Source organism: Sceloporus undulatus, chromosome 6 (assembly GCF_019175285.1).
Source record: "Sceloporus undulatus isolate JIND9_A2432 ecotype Alabama chromosome 6, SceUnd_v1.1, whole genome shotgun sequence".
In the NCBI taxonomy this organism is placed as follows: Eukaryota; Metazoa; Chordata; class Lepidosauria; order Squamata; family Phrynosomatidae; genus Sceloporus; species Sceloporus undulatus.
The window spans coordinates 74851102-74869732 of record NC_056527.1 but is presented as its reverse complement, the minus strand read 5'-3'; the positions used below and the strand labels follow the sequence as shown (position 1 = coordinate 74869732).

The following is an 18631-nucleotide window of genomic DNA, read 5'->3' as shown; positions in this document are numbered from 1 at the left end:
GTGATCTGACTGTCAAAGAGATTTCATATATGCCACTTAAAAGCAAGACTTCAAAACTGCTCAAAAGCACTTCAAAAGTGCAGAGTAAAAGGCAGAAAATTATTTTTTTAAAAACCTTGCATCAGGTTTTTAAAAATGAATATTGAGATTGCATGATGTGATCTATTACCTGTAGTCATGATACAAGCTAAGGAAAACCTATATGATAAGGCTTTACTGAACTAATACTTGTCTCTGATTTAATACAGATAGGTATCTTTTAAGAGGAAGTCCTATTGTATGTTTTTAATGTAGCCTTGCCTCTCTTGATTTTAGAGAATTTGTAAACCCTGATACAAAGCATGTGTGTGCAAAAATGTTTAACATATAATGCAACTGAACTGGTGTCCTAAGGTCATCCAGAGAGGGAAAGTACTTTCAATCAAACAGCATTTATACACAGTGGAGTATTTTCCATGGGAATATGCTGACTGTCTTCTCACTTGCTATAATTAGATTCTGCTTATCTATAGTTGACTACCTGAATCACATCTTCCTAACCCTTATGAGAATTTAGCCAGAAGAGAGAAAAGACAATCTGGGCAAGGTGGGTGTAGGGAATAGAAAGTATCATTAGGGTAATATTGACAGAAACTGAAAGGCTTCCAATTCCCTATGCGGTCCTCACAATTAAAGTAGGATGGTAGCAAAATATATGTGATTGTATGCATAAAGATGGAAGGTACACATTAATGAAAAGAAACTGGCTCTTGCTGTATTATTATTAGCAGAATAATGAACCCATTCCCCCAGTACAAGCAGACAACTACACCATCTTCATACTTAGCTGCTCCATTTTCTTTGTTGCTCTCGTTTAGGCCAATTCAGAAATCACCATATTCAGAAAGAACATAAAAGCTGATGTACAGATAATGCTCTTGAAACCAATGTTATACTTAGTTAATAGGAAACCTTGTTTAGTATTAAACATGATGAAGGTAAATATCAACATAAGCCCTTAGACACGGTTAAAATAATAGTGGTGGGAATTTCTGTACAATACAGAAAGTGGGAAAGATGTAACCCCCATAGGCTCACGCTCTTAATATACACTCAACTATAAGTCAATTTTAGGTATAAATTGAGGGCAGGTTTGGGAGCTAAAATTATGAATTTTGATATGACCCATAGATACGTCTAGCTTAAAATGTAGGGGCATGTAACAAAGGATCTAAAGGAAGAAGCAAAGGAAAACAATGCCAAAGAACTTACAAAATTCCAGCAGGCATAACTGTATGTGCTCACCCTAAAGGCTGGATAGATAAGAGAATACAGGAGATCAGTGCTTCCAGAACAGATTATATTCTTGCCTTGCACCAGCAGATGGTTCCTTTAATAAGTTAGTGTACAGTACATACATTGACTCATGGATAAGTCAATTCAGATGTTTTGGTCAGGTTTTTAGCTAAAATTTCTAGACTTATACATAAGTATATACAGTCTTAAGGGATCAGAATAAATATATGTACAGTGCTCCCTTTTCCTATCAATATGGGCTGCGAGCAATTAAATGTACCACTTTGTTTTTAAGCAAAACTCATCTGACAGTTTACTGCTCAGACTTGACTTTTCCTAACAAGCTTGGTGTCTGTCTGCATCTAAACTGGTGCATTTAGATGTAAGTGGCAAAAAAACAATAAACTAAACTTACTTTACTGTTCAATGAACACAGGTTTCCCTACCGCTTACCACACTACCCTAATCAATGGTTGGATTCCCTCCACCATAAACAGAAATATACTGACCATTAGTGTTTTAGCTTCATATTCAAGTAAGTAATGCAAGTGATTACAGCAATTCAAAACAGCTGCCATAATTATTACCACTTTAGAGAAACCCAAGTAGTTAAGCTACAGAAGGTAATTCATGTATGTTTAAAAAAAAGTCAATGGAAACTCTTCTAAACATGACTTTAAAACAAACAAACTTGATACCAAAATTTTTGCTTTTGCAACCAAAGTACAAAAAGTACAAAATAAATGTGCAATGAAATTTCAGTACTAATATCTTGCATTAGTTCATTTCTTATTTGTTAAAAATGCTGGAGAATTATGCCTACGTATTTCAAGAAATTCAGATTGCTTTAGCACTGCTATATGGCAGACCCTAGCAGCTGTTTAAAATATCTACATTATTCTGGCAATCATGTGGTCTTCAACAGCTGTGCAGTCATTTCTCCTTTGTGTTCTCTCTTTGTGTATATGTGTGCATGTAAAAATATGTATAATACACAAACAAATGCAAACAGATATATATATATATATATATAGAGAGAGAGAGAGAGAGAGAGAGAGAGAGAGAGAGTGCTATCAGAATTCAAATATCTTCTGACTGAAATTAACAGGGAGATAACCAATGCCCACACTGTCTCAGCCTCAGCAGAAGGCAAAAGCAGACTGCCTCTGAACAAATCTTGCCAAGGAAACCCTGTGATAAACTCACCTTAGGATTGTTAATCAGAAACACTTGAAGGCACACAGCAACCACAAATCCTGTATCCCTACTTCAACCCAAAAATGTCCATCATAAAGGGGAGAACTTCACTCTTGGACATCTTTAGAATCTATATAAAACACGGTCCCCTGCTTTGCTTTATAAAAATATGAATTAGACCAGAAGTGAATGTTTGGTCATTTTCAGTTTTATAAAGCCTGACCACAGATACATTTGTGGCCGGAAGAGAGGCTGGTAAGGGTAGTAAAATGTTGCCCACTGAATCCATGTAAACTGCCCTCATCAAGCCTGAGCTAATGAGGATCCATTCTGTGTCCAGGAAGTCTGAAAAATCAGGTAAGAGAAAGTCCTAGAATTTTTCCTGTATCATACATTTTATATGGGTGTACCACTTATGTGGCTGTTTTGGTAATTTCCCCTAGGTATCTGGCTTTTCTTTTCTTTGATTATCTTCCCAAGGCCTAACCATCTGCCAAATGATGGGTTGTTTTTCATCAATCATGTGTTTTCAGACTTTTTGCCCTAACAACATACTTTTCTGTATAATGCTAGAGTCTCAAGTTGATCATGTACACCCTACTCTTTGTACATTTATGTGAAGAGCTAAAATATGGCAACAAACTAGACTTTTTCAGAAGAACTTAGAAAATATCTAATTGAAAAAAGAGAATTCTTAGATTTCAGGAACGGGGAGAATTACTGGGAAGTAGAAACCATGTACATTCCTGGTATAGCAAGAGATAGCAACCAAACTGATACTAATACCTGTTCTAGTGATGAAGGAGGCATTTCTTAATGCCAGACCCATTATGAGAGGTGGGTGAACATGATGTGAGATTAGGATAAATGCAAAGAAAAGAGACAGCTCATAGATTTTTTTTTGTTTGCTTAACATTAGAAGCAGAACTACAAAAGCCTGTTTGTCATACTGCATGAAAATTAAAATGAAGGTATTTTGAAATGAAATCCTACCTTTATTTTCAGCTAGAACAGTAAAAGGGTCACCTGACTCTGACAGGCAGATTGATAATGTCAAATTAAATGTTGGAGGACAGTTAAGTATTTAATTTACTTTCAAATTTAAATTTTAATCTGTCATGCAACTGAAATCCTTTGTGGTTTGCTCAGAACTAAGTGCATTTCTGTATATCAATTACACAGTGTAATTTGACAAAAGAAGCATGGTGAATATTTTAAGTATGTCTTGAGTTGGCCACCTTCCAATAAAACATTTAGATATACTGTGAGATAGGGTGCAGAATAAATATCCATATTTATTCTCAATTCAGTGTACTCATGAGGCCTACAAAAGAAATCTTATTTAAATACTACTTTGGCTTAATGACTGCCCGTTACTTACTTTTTGCTATGTTTCTTTAAATTTGAAAACAGGAAGCTTTATCTTCATTTTCTTTTAGAAACATTCTATCCCCAAAAGCCAATGATGGGCAATAGGTGGAACTTTGTTGTTGTGTGCTTTCAAGTGATTCCCAATTTATGGCAACCCTAAGAGAACCCATCACTGGGTTTTCTTGGCAAAATCTGTTCAGAGAGCTTAACCCTGCCTTCCTCTGAGGTTCAGACAGTGTGATTTACCCAAGGTCACCCAATGGGTTTCTATGCGCAAGCAGGGATTTGAGCCATGGTCTCCAGAATCATAGTCCAACGCTCAAACCACTACACCACACTTGCTCGCAATATCTAGCTATTTTAAATGAATTCAAGCCTTCAGGGCCAGCTAAATTGCATCCAAAGGTACTAAAAGTAGAAGTAATCTCAGAGCCACTGTCAATGATCTTTGAGAATTCTTGGAGAACACATCTCAAAATATCCTCACCTTCAAATACAGCAAAAAAGAGAGCCTAAGCATTTACTGGCCAGTCAGCTTGATATCAATATCAGGAAGGGATTTAGTATAGATCATTCAACAATCAGTCTGTGTACATCCAGGGTTGCCATAAGTCATTTCTGCGTTAAGATGAACCTGTCACCAGGGTTTCTTGGCAAGGTTTCTTCAGAGTTTTCCACCTTGTCTTCCTCTGAGGCTGAGGCTCAGAGTCACACAGTGGGTTTTCGTGTCATAGTCTAATGCACAAACTATTACATAACACTGGTTCTAGAGGGGAATTACATGATGGAAAGAAAGCAATGAATTTCTCAAGGTGAAGCAGAAGAGATTCATAGGTGAGAGGTGATTAGTACAGTTTAAATTTTAACTATTCACTGCAATTCTTCTGCTACCTCATTCCTGTGTTTCTCAAGAAAGTCTTCAGGGCAAGAGGAAAAACAGTAAGAGAAACGTTTAGACACCCTTTTCTCACTGCTTCTTTTGTGTCAAGACCCTTCCCATTACTCTTCCTTTCCAATATGCACTTTTGGAAGCAAAACATGCAGCTTGGCCACTCTGCAGACCTCTCACATGGAAATCATTTTACTTAAAATGAAATTAAGACTTTGTCAGGTTTCCACATAGTTCAAACCTTCTGTGTATACAATCATGAACTAGATGGATCTCAGTCTTCTCAATTAGATATAAACAACACAGTTAAATGTGGGTAGCTGGTACACAATCCTTCTGCATGACATATTTCATCAAGTGTGCCAAAGGAATTAGATGGCATTGAATGACCTTCTGTAGCTTATATCATAACCTGTTATGATAAGACGGTTGTGATACAAATAAGGAACAAACCATGTTACCAGCAAAAACAAAGGTAAATGGACACAAAGCACATCTTTCATGCTGAAAAACAAACTCTACTTATTTACCTTCTTATTAAGCCAATGCCACAGCTTGGGGGAAGGAAAGTGGGAAAACAGAGAAGAGAAAAAGACAAGAAGACAGGGAAGGATTATTGGAGAATGCAATTGTAGTCCAAAAATGAAACAAACACACAAAGTTGTCTTAAGGAATGAAATGGAACTATTCCAGACTCAGAGGCTCATCACTGTTAGAAAAAAGTGGCAGAAACCATCAAAACAATTTTTCAACCAGGAAAAATGCAATGTTTTTGTAGGTTTTTTTGGGTTACAAGGCCATGTTCTAGAAGAATTTATTCCTGATGTTTCACCAGCAGCTGATTAATGATCCACTGTCTGCTGGGAAACCCACCTCACCTGGAGTAGTTTTCATTTGCATTTGCTGAGTCTTGATTTTGGTGTTTTTCAGGACTGATAGCCAAACTTCGTTCACTTTAAGGATTTCTTCTTTTGAAGTTATCCTAGTGTTTATGGATTTCAATGGCTTCCCTGTGCATTCTGACCTGACAGTTGTTGACGTGGTCCAGAATTTTAGTGTTCAAATGCAATGTTTTTAGAAAAATCAAAGCACACTTAACTGATACTTTTGAGATAAAGTGTGCTTATTATTGTTATCCAATTTATGTGCAACAATTATCACACAAAGATGGCAAACTTTGTGAAGCATTGTTGAAATGCATAAAAGGGTTGAAAAGGCTGCATTCAGTTAAAGACCCCAGGTATTGGAAATGGAGATATTAATGTGCCTAAAATTCAGTGAGAAATTACAGTGAAAATTAGGAATCTAGCAGCAGAAACATAAGTGGTTTTAAGGGTAGCACTGAGTTTTCTGGTGCTGACGTGCTAATATAATACTGTACACACTGTCTAAGAATACAGATGTGTCCCTATAGAAGAATCACTTGCTACAGAATTAACTACTTAGATAACCTTAAAAAGGCATACTTTGGTACATTCAGAGAAGGTGATTATAATAGCTATAAGACCAGTGATTCTGATCTCCTACAACAGAAATCATGGAAGACAGTCACCTTAATAATTTGTTTTTTTATTATTTAACAGAACAATTAATTTGGAATGCACCTGGAAACTCTGCCTCCCCTACTGCAATTGGTAACTTTTCACTCTAGTCTCTTCATAGTATCAAGGCACTGTGCCAGAAAAAGAAAAGAGAAAAAAATATATACATTATTACAAAGAACTTTTGTTTTTGTGTTGCTAACACATTTCCTTGTCCTTTGGGAAAACAAGCTTCACTCAGGGATAGAGAGTGACTATTGCCTCTAACAAAGAATTGTTATACTCAAACTGAAATGGAAACCAGGACTAGGTTGGCAACAGTCCGCCAGAGGACTTTTTCTTCAGTTGCCCCGAGACTGTGGAATGACCTGTCAGAAGAGAGTTGACAACTGAATACGCTGTCTTAATTTAAAAGAGTATTAAAGATCAGTCTTTTCTGTCAGGCTTACTCAAATGATTTTTAAATCGTGGATTTTAAATGATGAATTTTAAATGTGGATTGTTTTAATATGCATATATCTTGTCTTTTTAAACTGTGGCCTGTAACAGACTGCCAAAATAAAGCTGCTTCGGGACTCTTTGGAGGTATGCTATTTAAATGATACATGGATCCTAAGAGTCCGGACGTTGCACCAAAGCCACACTCCATTCCTAAGCACTGGAGTGCAGCTTTGGTGCAGTTTCCGGATTCTTAGGATGCATGCATCATTTAAATAGCATACCTCCAAAGAGACTCGAAGCAGCTTTATTTTGGCAGTCTGTAACAGGCCAGAGTGTTTAAATTGATGTGTATTTTATCTGGTGTGTTTTAAATGATCTGGCATGTCTGTTAATTGTTGCTGTTCCCTGCTTCGATCCATGGGGAGAGATGGGTAAGAAGTTGTCGTTGTTGTTGTTACAGTTGTTGTTGTTAAGATGGAAAGCAGAAACCACCTTCAGGAGGAAAGAGATGTCCATGGAGAAGACCACTTTGTCCCTATGAAAGGACAAATAAGGTGGTTGCGTTATGAGCACTGCCAAATTCACTGGATCTATGGACAAAAGTGATGGCAAACAAGAACTGCTGTCTTCCAGTAGAGCAAGTGATTACAGGATGTCATCTGTTCAAATGGGTGCCTAGCAAGGATCAGTAAGAGACTCCATGTAGACAACATTCCATGAGTAGGCGGATAAAAATAATGCAGCCTTTTAAGAAAATCTTTATCTTTGCATACACTCACCAAGAGGAAGCATCCTGTAGCTTTGAGAGCCGAGATGGCAACCAGGAAATCCTTCAGAAAGGAAGATTTAGCTTGCAGATTCTCGCTGCATCAGATACTGAGGGTATCTGATGCCTCAGTGTGTAGGAAGAACCAAAAGGAGGCCCACTTGGCTGCACAGGAGCACTTTGTCAACTGTTTATGATTGCAGACAACACATGTTGGATGTCATTTCATAGGTGACATGGATGAGGTCTCCATGTAGTTAGCCTGAGCAGAGGATGGCTCTGGAGAGAGAATCCTGTCATGCTGCATGGAGAGGAGATTGCAGCACTCCCAAAAGCAACAAAAGTTTGGAGAACCATGGCTGGCAGGGCCTCCACAGAGTGATTATAATATGGTTTGCACAGTCATCCTCAATCTTTGCAATGACCCTCATTAGAAGAGAAAATGGGAGAAAGGTGCATAGGAGAAATCCAGCCCATGAGAAAAGAAATGTACTGTATCTCCTAAAAAGCCTAAGCTTCAACACCCCCTGCTGCAGAATTGAGCACACTGGGTGTTTGCCGGGGATGAAAAGAGATCTATTTCAGGTGTTTCCTAAAGACAGAAAAGGTGATAGAGGAAGACAAAGTCCATCTTCCACTCATTGAGGACAAAGTTGTTCTGCTGAGATAGTCAACGAAGAACACTGTCAATGCCTGGGATATGAACTGCTGGGAGGAATATGCCCCTGCATGTGCACCAATCCCTGATCCAGAGGGTAAGCTGAAGGACATGTTGCTTGTAGATGAAGAAGACAACAGTTATATTGCCCTTAGCCACCTGGATGGTCCTGTATTGAAGCAGCCTCTGGAATTCACTAAGCACTTTCCATATTGCAAACAGTTTGAGGATGTTTATATGACACAATTTCTCAGTATTAGACTGCTGGGCTGGTGATCTTAAAGTTCTGGGTGTGGGAACCCTAACCTGTTGTGGACCAGAGAAGGTCTCTCATGGTGTTTGGAAAGACTGGTTCACCAATGGGGGAACCAAGGAACCAAGTGAGATACTAAGAGGAACATGCTTGGACTGTGCTGATCAGAAGTGAAGATATCCAGAAACAACTTGTAATAAGACCTCATCTGGTGTCAGGCAAAGGGAACAACCATGGCCTTGGGACAGCAATTCTTTAAGACCTTCTGGGATCTAGGAGTCCAAGTAGACCATAAGTTGTACATGAGTCAACAGTGCAATGTAGCAGCTAACAAGGCCAATGCGATTTTAGGCTGCATCAATAGATGTATAGTGTCTAGATCAAGTGAAGTAATAGTGCCATTCTATTCTGCTCTGGTCAGGCCCCATCTGGAATACTGTGTCCAGTTCTGGGCACCAGAATTAAAAAAAGACATTGAGAAACTGGAGTGTGTCCAAAGGAGCGCGACTAAAATGGTGAAGGGTCTGGAAACCATGATGAGGAACGACTTAGAGAGCTGGGGATGTTTAGCCTGGAGAAGAGAAGATTAAGAGGTGATATAATAGCCCTGTTTAAATATTTGAAAGGATGTCATGTTGAGGAGGGAGCAAGCTTGTTTTCTGCTGCTCCAGAGGCTAGAATGCGAAACAATGGATGCAAACTACAGGAAAAGAGATTCCACCTCATCATTAGGAGGAACTTCCTGATAGTAAGGGCGTTTGACAGTGGAACACACTCCCTCAGAGTATAGTGGAGTCTCCTTGCTTAGAGGTCTTTGAACAGAGGCTGGATGGCCATCTGTCAGGGATGCTTTGATTGTGATTTCCTTCATGGCAGGGGGTTGGACTGGATGGCCCTTGCAGTCTCTTCCAACTCTATGATTCTATGATTCTGCATCAGGGCCTTCAGGAAAAATGCTCTGCACTGGGGTAGAAATGTTCTAGACTCCACAGAGTTGAGAACCACACCTATGAACTGAATATGAGGGAATGGTCATAACAATGAATTCTCCCAATTCATCATGAATCCCAGGTCCCAAAGAAAGGACACCATTAAATGTACATCTGCAGAAGCTGGTGGAAATAAAAGAGAGACTATCAACCAGTTGTCTAAAGACAGGAAGACAGAGATACCACTGATACTTAGCCAAGCTGCTACTACAGCCAGACATTTTATTAAAAAAAAATTCATGACAGCGCAAGGATGAAGGGGAGGATGTAAAATTGGTAAGCAGAGAATCAAAGGAAGCATCTGCTGGATACTGCTATGAAAGTACGTGTACCGTAGGTCTAGCAAGGTGAACCATTCTTCTCTGCAGAGGAGAGGAAGCATATTTGAAAGAGTAGCCATTCATGGTAAGCCTTCTCTGAACAAAATTTGCCAAGAAAACCCCATGACAGGTTCACCTTAGGGTGACCATAAATGGGGAATAACTTGAAGAAAAAGAACTACTAACCATGCTGAACCATTTGTGAGGAATGGAGAAATTAATTTCGCTGAGATCCAAGATTAGGCACAAGCCTTTATTCTGTTTGGAGATTGTGAACTATTTTCGGTAGAACCTGAGGGGTAAAAGGGATGGATTGATTTGCTCTATCACACCATTTTGTAGGAGCACTGCATTCTCCTGGCTGAGTGGGTCTGCAGACTGCGTGGGTCTGAAGTTTGCACCAGGGGCAGCTCACAGAACTTTATGGTATACTTGTCAAATTATACATAGTACCCATGTATCTGCATTGACAGCATACCACCTGTCAAATGTGCACTAACCAGTTGTGAAAAAGGAAGTAGGATTGGTAGCTGCTTGGCCAAGAGGACTTATGAGGCAATTTCTTGGTGGAAAAGCAATGCTGTGACTGACTGTAAGAATCCCAAGAAAAGGATGAGCTTTAAGAGGGAGCTCTGGAATGCTGATGAGGTGGAAAAGTTGAGACCCATTTAGGTGGGAAGCGCTTCAACTAGTACTGCTTAGCTCTGGCTTGTGCAGGCTGGGATTGGAGAGTTACCTCTTAGCCATCAACCTCATTTTCTGATTGTGTTTCCCCGGCTTGTCAAATGGAAAGGCTTCAACGGCAAACCCTGCATCATGGGTTAGACTTGTGGAGCGCAGCCTTGCCCATCTTTTTATCATTGCCCTACAGACATTCCATTATGGGGGCAACCTGTTACCAGAGGAACTACTGGTAGACCCTCATGCAAACCTGATAAGAAGTGGAATATATTTTTTAATTTATTTATTATGTAATTTACCTATATGCTGCATTTCTCCCAAATAGTCATGGCCCATGGCATCAATCTTATTTCCCTCCTTAATGGATGGAGAAGTATGGGCCTTTTTTTGGAAGATCCAGATTGTGCAATTTGATAATGATGAAATTTGGCAGAGGGTACTTAAAAAGCAAAGCACAGTCTTCTTCTTAAACAGTGGGCTCTTGGTATCCACTGGGATTTGGTTCCATGACCCACAGTGGATATCAAAATCCATAGATATTCAAGTCTCATTAAATACAATGGATAGGAAAATGGTGCCCCTTATATAAAATGGGAAAACCAAGATGTGATGTTTGCAATTTATATATTTTAAAAATATTTTCAAGCTGTAGATGCCTGAATCCATGAATAAAAAAAATCTGTGGGTATGGAGGGCTGGCTGATGTACTTGGTACAGATTTTCAATCCTCCTCAAAGTGGAAGAAACAGAGGATGGAGTCTACCAGGAGTAACATGCCACCTTCCAAGCTGCCAAAAACATTACAGCTGTAGCAAGAGTATTTTGAAGCTTGATTTCTTAAAGTGTGAGTCCTTAGCCATTTCGGAGACCTGTTCCACACAGGTGCCCAGGTCATCTGATGGGGAAACTAGATTTTGATCTCCTGCCAGCAGGTCAAAAGAGGAAGCAGAAGGATCCTCTAGAGATGAATGACCTGATTCTTCTTCTAATGATACTGAACCCTCTAAAAGGCTGAGGTGGAAGTATAACAGGGCATTGACAAGAAATAATTTTAGATCAGTATCAAGATGAAGAATGTTGTGCTAAAGTCAGAATGATAGGGGTTTGTTCAGTTATGCCTCACTTTCTGGATAAAAGTCTGACAAAACATAAATGAGTCAACCATGTGGTCCTCACTCAGGTAGAAGAGACAATACACATGGCCATCAGAAAGCAGGGTCTTCATCCCATAGCCTAGACTCTTCCTAAAGAAAGTCTTTGGACTAGAAGCCCTCAGACAGTGAAAGGATCATACCAAGATGATGGACAAAACACACAATTTATATGAGTGCCAACAAGGGGATGGGGTTACTGCCCAAATGCAGTTCTAGAAACTTCCAAAGACGATCATGATGATGATTATAATATTTATATTTATACCCCACTTTCCCCCCGCAATTGGGATGTAGTAATCATGTAATCATGGCTCTGGTCATAAAAAAATAAAGTCTTTGATTAATATGCCCCTCTTAATACATAATCATAGTAATTTGAAGAGTAACAGTTCATGCTAATACAAAATGGGAATTAAAACAGAATTAAACTACACTCATCCCTCCACATTTACAGCTTTGACTTTTGAGGATTGGATTATTCACCGTTTTATTAATATGTTCTCTCTAGGAATATCTAGATCCTCCAACACAACTTTAACCAAAAGTCACAATGAAGGACCTAGAGATTCCTAGAGAGAAGACTCCACTAGGCATTGTAGTTCCTCCAGCACAATTCTATGGTCAATTTCTGGCAGATGTTGATCACAGAGTTGCACTGGAGGGCCAAGAGAGGTGTTATCTAAGGTAAAAACATAGTGTTTTTGTTACTTGTGGTTTTTCCACATTCACAGAGGTCCTGTGCCCCTAACCCCAGTGCATGTGGAGGGATGAGTGTAGTAAAGTTTTAAAAATGTATATCCCGTTTAAAAACAAAATGTAATTTAAAAGATACAATAGCTTAAAAACAGTATATGCTTAAAAATACTAAAACAGTAAAACAGTAAAATAAAACTATATTCAACCATCAGTCCAGCACCACACAGCATCAATGGCTCAAACTCAATTGTTTATGAAGGTCTGGCAGTACAAAAATGTTTTCACTTGCCACTGGAAGGACAGAAAGGACGAGGCCATCCTGGCCTCTTTGGGGAGAGAGTTCCAAGTCCTGGGAGCAGTTACTGAGAAGGTCCTCTCCCTTGTTCCCACCAAATGAATTCGACAAGATGGTGGGAGAGAAAGGAGGGCCTCTCTAGATTATCTCAGAACCTGAATGGGTTCATACAAGATCTCCATGCATGTGCAGAATGACCCTTATGTGTGTGTCACAGAAACCATGAAGAAGAAAGGAGGAAAATTGCAGCCCAATACACTGACAAAATATTCATCCTTTGAGACAAGAGTAGGAGTGGGTGTGGTGAAGCCTACTGTGTACTAATAGAGTCTACATTTTTTTAATTCCACTTTGCTCACAGACTTAACTGCATACTGACCTATCTATCTCAGATTTTTAAAAAAATCCTTATTATAATGGTTGGTTAATCAAGAAGCTTGAATACTATGGCAATGTAAAGGTTAGTATATTTTCACATTTTCTAGATAAGGAAATGCTCTTTGATGACCAAACGGTTACTGGATGGCATCCAGAACTGCCTAAATGAGAACATATGTATGCTCCATTAAATGCCTATAATATGCATATCCATATAGATATAAAGCCTGTGTAGTGTATATAAACTGTGCAGAAGTTGAGTGTTTCATGTGAAGAACTTTATGTTTATACAAATCAATATCTGCACACATATTCATAGACTGCTTGTACATTAAACATTACGTGTGGACATCCATATTCTTTCAATCTCTCCTCCACTAGTGGGTTATTAAATTTACTTTCAAAGATCAGGAAAACGTAACAATTAAAGAAAAAATTAACAGGACGATCCGTCTAGCTGCATCTTGATCAGTTCCACATACTTGTATTTTAACTGGTTCATCTTCCCATCCAGATTTGGAACTGAAAAGTGAAGTCAAGGTATCTGGAACATCTCTAGTACATCTGATAAGGCATAAGCTGTGCCTTCTAATTTCTGGACTTTATAGAGCTTCATTTAACATATGGCATCCTTACTTCTTCTCATAAGCTAGCAAGCTTGTTAATAATTGAATAAATACAGTTGTACCCATGTATCCACAGGGGATGTGTTCCCAGACTTACAATAGATAGTGGGAATTGTGGACAATGCTGAATGTTGTATTTCTGCTCTAAGTTGACCACTGAGTCAGACTCCTGATGCCTAGAGAAATCTTACCAGATGCAGGTATGTGAAACCAGTTACTGATGATCCCATGGATACAGCAGTATGACTGCACTACTATATTAAACAGGTATAGCTTGTGTGTGTGTTGATTTATACTGTTATTGTTTGCTGTTCACTATGGAAATATTATACACAGGAGTTCAAACCACTGTACCTTCTGGTTTGGGTTTGCTTGTAAGTAAAACTGTTTTGATTCAGGCCAATATAATTCGGTAACAGGTTTAGCACATGTCATTGTGTTTACACTGAAATGTTCATTGACATACATAATATAGTAGCTCTAATCCAATTTAGCAGAAAATATAAAAGCTGTACTTTACAGCAGATAGACTAAAATTAAAAATGAAGACAAGGCAATTGTTGTTATTCAATTATTACTGGATATTTAAAGATGAAGCAGGATAAAAAAAAAAGACACAAGTAAAGAATGCCACTTTTCTTGCTTACCCAGATCCATTATACCTCACTTTTATGCGGGAATTATCTATTCCATAGCATGGTAAGTGGGGGGTTGCTACACAGCTTTGTCTGGGACCTACAAAACAGAGGCGGCTCAACATAAAGAAAGATGCTGTATAACAATGGGAGAGGACCCCTTATTTCAAAAGAATTTTTATTTGTTGTTTTTGTATTTATTTTGTTTTACTAGTTGCTATAAGCCACCCTGGAAATTCTTAATTGAATAGCAGTACAGAAAAGCTGCTGAGACATAAAAGGTTGACACACAAATGATTTACCAATTTTTACCCATACAGAGACTAGCCAACTACTACACCATGGGAAAGTCATGGTGGATTGTGTAGAAAGGCCATCTCCTCCTCATTTTTCCACCACACAGATAGACCTTTACTGACATAGTTGCAATATAACAGACCCCAATCATGACAGCTGTATCCAATTCCTTCAAAAGAATAGAGTAAAATCCATAGGAAGGAAGCATCTAATGCACCAATACAGCTAAAAGTAACCTAAGGAGACACAGAACTGATCACTCCATTGGGTGAGAAGTAATTGAGAGAAAATAACAAACATTTCTGGAGGGCAGAATCATAGAATCATAGAATAATAGAGTTGGAAGAGACCGCAAGGGCCATCCAATCCAACCCCCCTGCCATGCAGGAACTCACAATCAAAGCACCCCTGACAGATGGCCATCCAACCTCTGATTAAAGACCTCCAGGGAAGGAGACTCCACCACTCTCTGAGGGAGTGTGTTCCACTGTCAAACAGCCCTTACTGTCAGGAAGTTCCTCCTAATGTTGAGGTGGAATCCTATATCTGTGCATTTCATTTTTACGCCCTGAGTGCAGTACCTTACATTTTTCCGTGTTGAATTTAATTTTGTTAGCTTTGGCCCAGCTTTCTAGTCTATTCAGGTCATCTTGAATTTTAATCCTGTCCTCTGGGGTATTAGCTACTCCCCCTTGTTTGGTGTCATCTGCAAATTTGATAAGTATGCCCCCAATTTTGTCCTCCAAGTCATTGATAAAGATGTTAAATAGCACTGGGACCAGGACAGAGCCCTGTGGGACCCCACTGGTCACTTGTCTCTAGGATGAAAATAAGAAATGTTAAAACCTTGGTCCATTGATTTACTTCCAGATTACAGAATAACAAATATTAATTTGAATCGTGAGTTGCATGTCTGTGAATTACAATGTTCTTGCTTTTCAGAAAAGTAACTCCAACTGACTCACAATGGTGGTAGGGGAGGAGAGGGGAATTACTATTCTTCCTGAAACCACCACCAAGCACTCTTTTAGAGGGTATACTGGTCCTTCAGTGCTACAAGAGAAACCAGTACACAGTCCAGTAGTGAGAACATCCCACTACTCACACAACTTTAAGATAAGGTATTAAATATAATGTATCCAAAAATGTAAGAAGATAAGCATTATTGATTACAACATGGAAGGAGTTCTGTCTAAGCAATTATCAGCAGGAGTTTAGCATGTGAATCCATTCAGTATAATGAAATGAAGATAATGATAAAGAAAAGCAGATACTATTTTTTAGAGTGAAGTTCTTTAAATCAGATATTTAAAGTAACTTTAAATACCTTACTGTCTAATTTTAGAATGACTCTTCCAAGCCCTATGATGGGCCGTGGTGCAAGAGCTTCCTGACGCTCTTTGACGAAGTCTTCCAGGACATGCCACCAACTGTTGCAGTGATTCCCCAAGAAGTTCACAACCCCAAAGTGAACCACAAGTTTTTTGACAATCCACACTGCAATCAGAAAAAAAGAAGAAGTTTTTAAACATTCATGTAGCAACACTGCAGTATGCTTTATCCATTGCAGTATGCTCTGGTCATAGGGGGGAAAAGTCTCTATGCTCTTCTTCTTAATACATAATAATAATACTTTGAGGAATTCATGGTAGTACATAATCAGTAGTTACAAAGCAGAGGAGGGCATCATTCAGCTCTCCAGATTTCCACTATATGCTATGCTGACTAGAACTGACAATATCTGGAGGGACCTCACGTTCTCTGCTCCAAGCAAGAGATTGACCAACAGATATAGTCAGCCCTTCTTATCCACGGATTTTTTTATCCACAGATTCAAGCATCCATTAATTGAAAATTTTTTTAAAAAAGTATAAATTCCAAATAGCAAAACTTGATTTTGCCATTTTATATAAAAGGGACACCATTTTGCTATGCCATTGTATTTATGCCCTTGAGCATCCATGGATTTTGTTATCTATGTAAGGTCCTGGAACCAAACCCCAGCAGATAACAAGGGCTCACTATAATAAGCATTATTCACTGAGATTCTTGAAGTTGACTAACTGCAAATGCACTTAGCATTTTCTTTTCATTATTACAAAATTTATTAAACAAATATTCAAATATTAGTGACCATGGGTTTTCTTTTCTGTCCATGTGACACTACAGAAAAAGCAAATAAACAGAGTTGCTTAGACACGTGTTATATGACTCTTCTAAGGCACCATGAGAATTCCATCTAAATTTGCCTTACTATCTAAAATTAACTTGAATCCATAGAGTCTTTAATCATGAAACCCAATTCCTGTCTTTTGGTAAATGTTTGACTTTTTAATCTACTTCACTAGACTTTTCCCTTGGAGTCTACAGCGCTCTCTTTCTATTTGTGTGAGATCTGACTTACTTTCTACTGGCTCCCTCAAGTGGCAATCTTGTATGCTGACTTGCCGATATTGTTACCACTCAGCCTTCCCTCTAAGCTTAGCACAGCTAAGTGTGAAGTCTAGTAATTATTATTATTATTCATATCCATTCTTTTTCCAGAACTAGGACCCAGAACACCTCACAATATAAAAAGAACAGTACAATAAAACACAGAAAAAACATACAGTATTAAAACATACAATATTAAAAGACTGCTTATTAAAAGAATAAAATACAGTTAAAAAGATAAAACTGTTTAAAACACTTAAAATGATGCAACAACCCAAGCCAGTCCTTTAAAAACATTCTGTTTTTAAAAGCCTGTCTGCATAAGAAGGTTTTATCCTGCTGGCAGAAGGACAACAAGGAAGAGGCCATTCTGGTATCCCTGGGAAGAGAGTTCCACAGTCCAGGGGCAGCCACCGAGAAGGTCATCTCTTGCGCTCCCACCAACCATGCTTACAATGAGAAAAGAGCCTCTCCTCAGGATCTCAGAGCCCAGGCCAGCTCATACAGGCAGACACAGCTATTTGGGCTTTATAGGTCATAACTAGCACTTTGAATTGTGCCTGGAAACAAACTGGAAGCCAAGCCATTTCCCAGCAACCTGTAGAGTTATGTGGAAGGGAGTTTTCCTTTCCTCAATTGCACTTGAAACTCCCAAATCCAAATTGCCATGCTTTGAAAGTGTTATATATACACAAAATCATGTCTTAGACCAGCAACCATGTTCATGCCATGGTTGGTGCTCAACTCTAGCAGCACTTGCACAGCCAAAAAGACAGAAGCACAGAAACCTTTGCTGAGAGAAAAATATAACTGATAAAACCACACCACTAGCCACAGCTAAAGTTTTTAGTCAGAAGCTAAAATTTTATGATTCTATCAATGACAATTTATATCCCAAAGCTTTGGGAAGCTAAAATTAAAGTTTAGATTCAAAGATAATTGTGTTCCTGTGGTAGATTTCTATCTGACATTAAGAATACTCTAATCTTTTGCTAACAAAACCATGATCATGTTACCCTGTGCAATATTTTGAATTTCTGCAATGCTGTTAAGGCTATGCTCATCTACACAATGGCTATGATCAGTTTCAAAACCCCCACCATCGTGTTATATGTACTGTAAGTCCTGCTGATTTTAGCTGGCCAATTCTAAGGCCAAGTCTGGACCAAAGCCAATGCCAATAATGTGATCTTAAAGATAAGAGATCAAACTTTATATGAAAAACAAAACCAAATAATGTGCCTTTTAACTGCATTTTAAGCCTCATAAAAGGTCTGCTGTATACCTTTCTAGCAGACATCAAGACTAAATAAATCAATTTGATTAATTTGTTGTTAAATGCCCTTGAGTTGATCCCGCGTCATAGTAACCTTGTGGATGAGACATCTCTGAGACCCTCTGTCACCCACTGCTGCTTAGGCCCTGTAAACTCATGCCCTTGACCTCCCTGATGGAGTCTATCCATCCGCATGTGTTCTTCCGGTCTTTTGGCTACCCTCTCCCTTTCCTAGCATTATTGTCTCTTCTAATGAATCGTGCCTTCTCATGATGTGGCCAAAGTATGACAGTCTGATCATATTGGCTTACAGGAAGGTTTCAGGCTTGATTTGTTCAAGGACCCATTTGTTTGTCTTTTTGGCTGTTCACAATATCCTCAAGCACTGTTCTGCAGCTCCACATCCTGAATTAATTAATTTTCTTCTTATCCACTTCCTCCACTGCCCAGCTCTCACATC

The 18631-nt window shown here is 38.8% G+C and overlaps 1 protein-coding gene across 4 annotated transcripts in view; it reads right to left on the bottom strand.

Moving 5' to 3' along the window:
* TMEM245 (transmembrane protein 245) overlaps positions 1–18631 on the bottom strand; it is an 80320-nt gene that overhangs the window by 42758 nt on the left and 18931 nt on the right. For 3 of the 4 annotated variants that reach the window (XM_042474091.1, XM_042474090.1, XM_042474087.1), the window contains exons 6-7: positions 15790–15959; positions 5263–5286 (exon numbers count right to left, since the gene is read on the bottom strand). In XM_042474091.1, the coding sequence (XP_042330025.1) occupies positions 5263–5286; positions 15790–15959 (194 nt within the window). The remainder of the gene's footprint in view (positions 1–5262; positions 5287–15789; positions 15960–18631) is intronic. The other variant, XM_042474088.1, reaches the window with a different exon arrangement.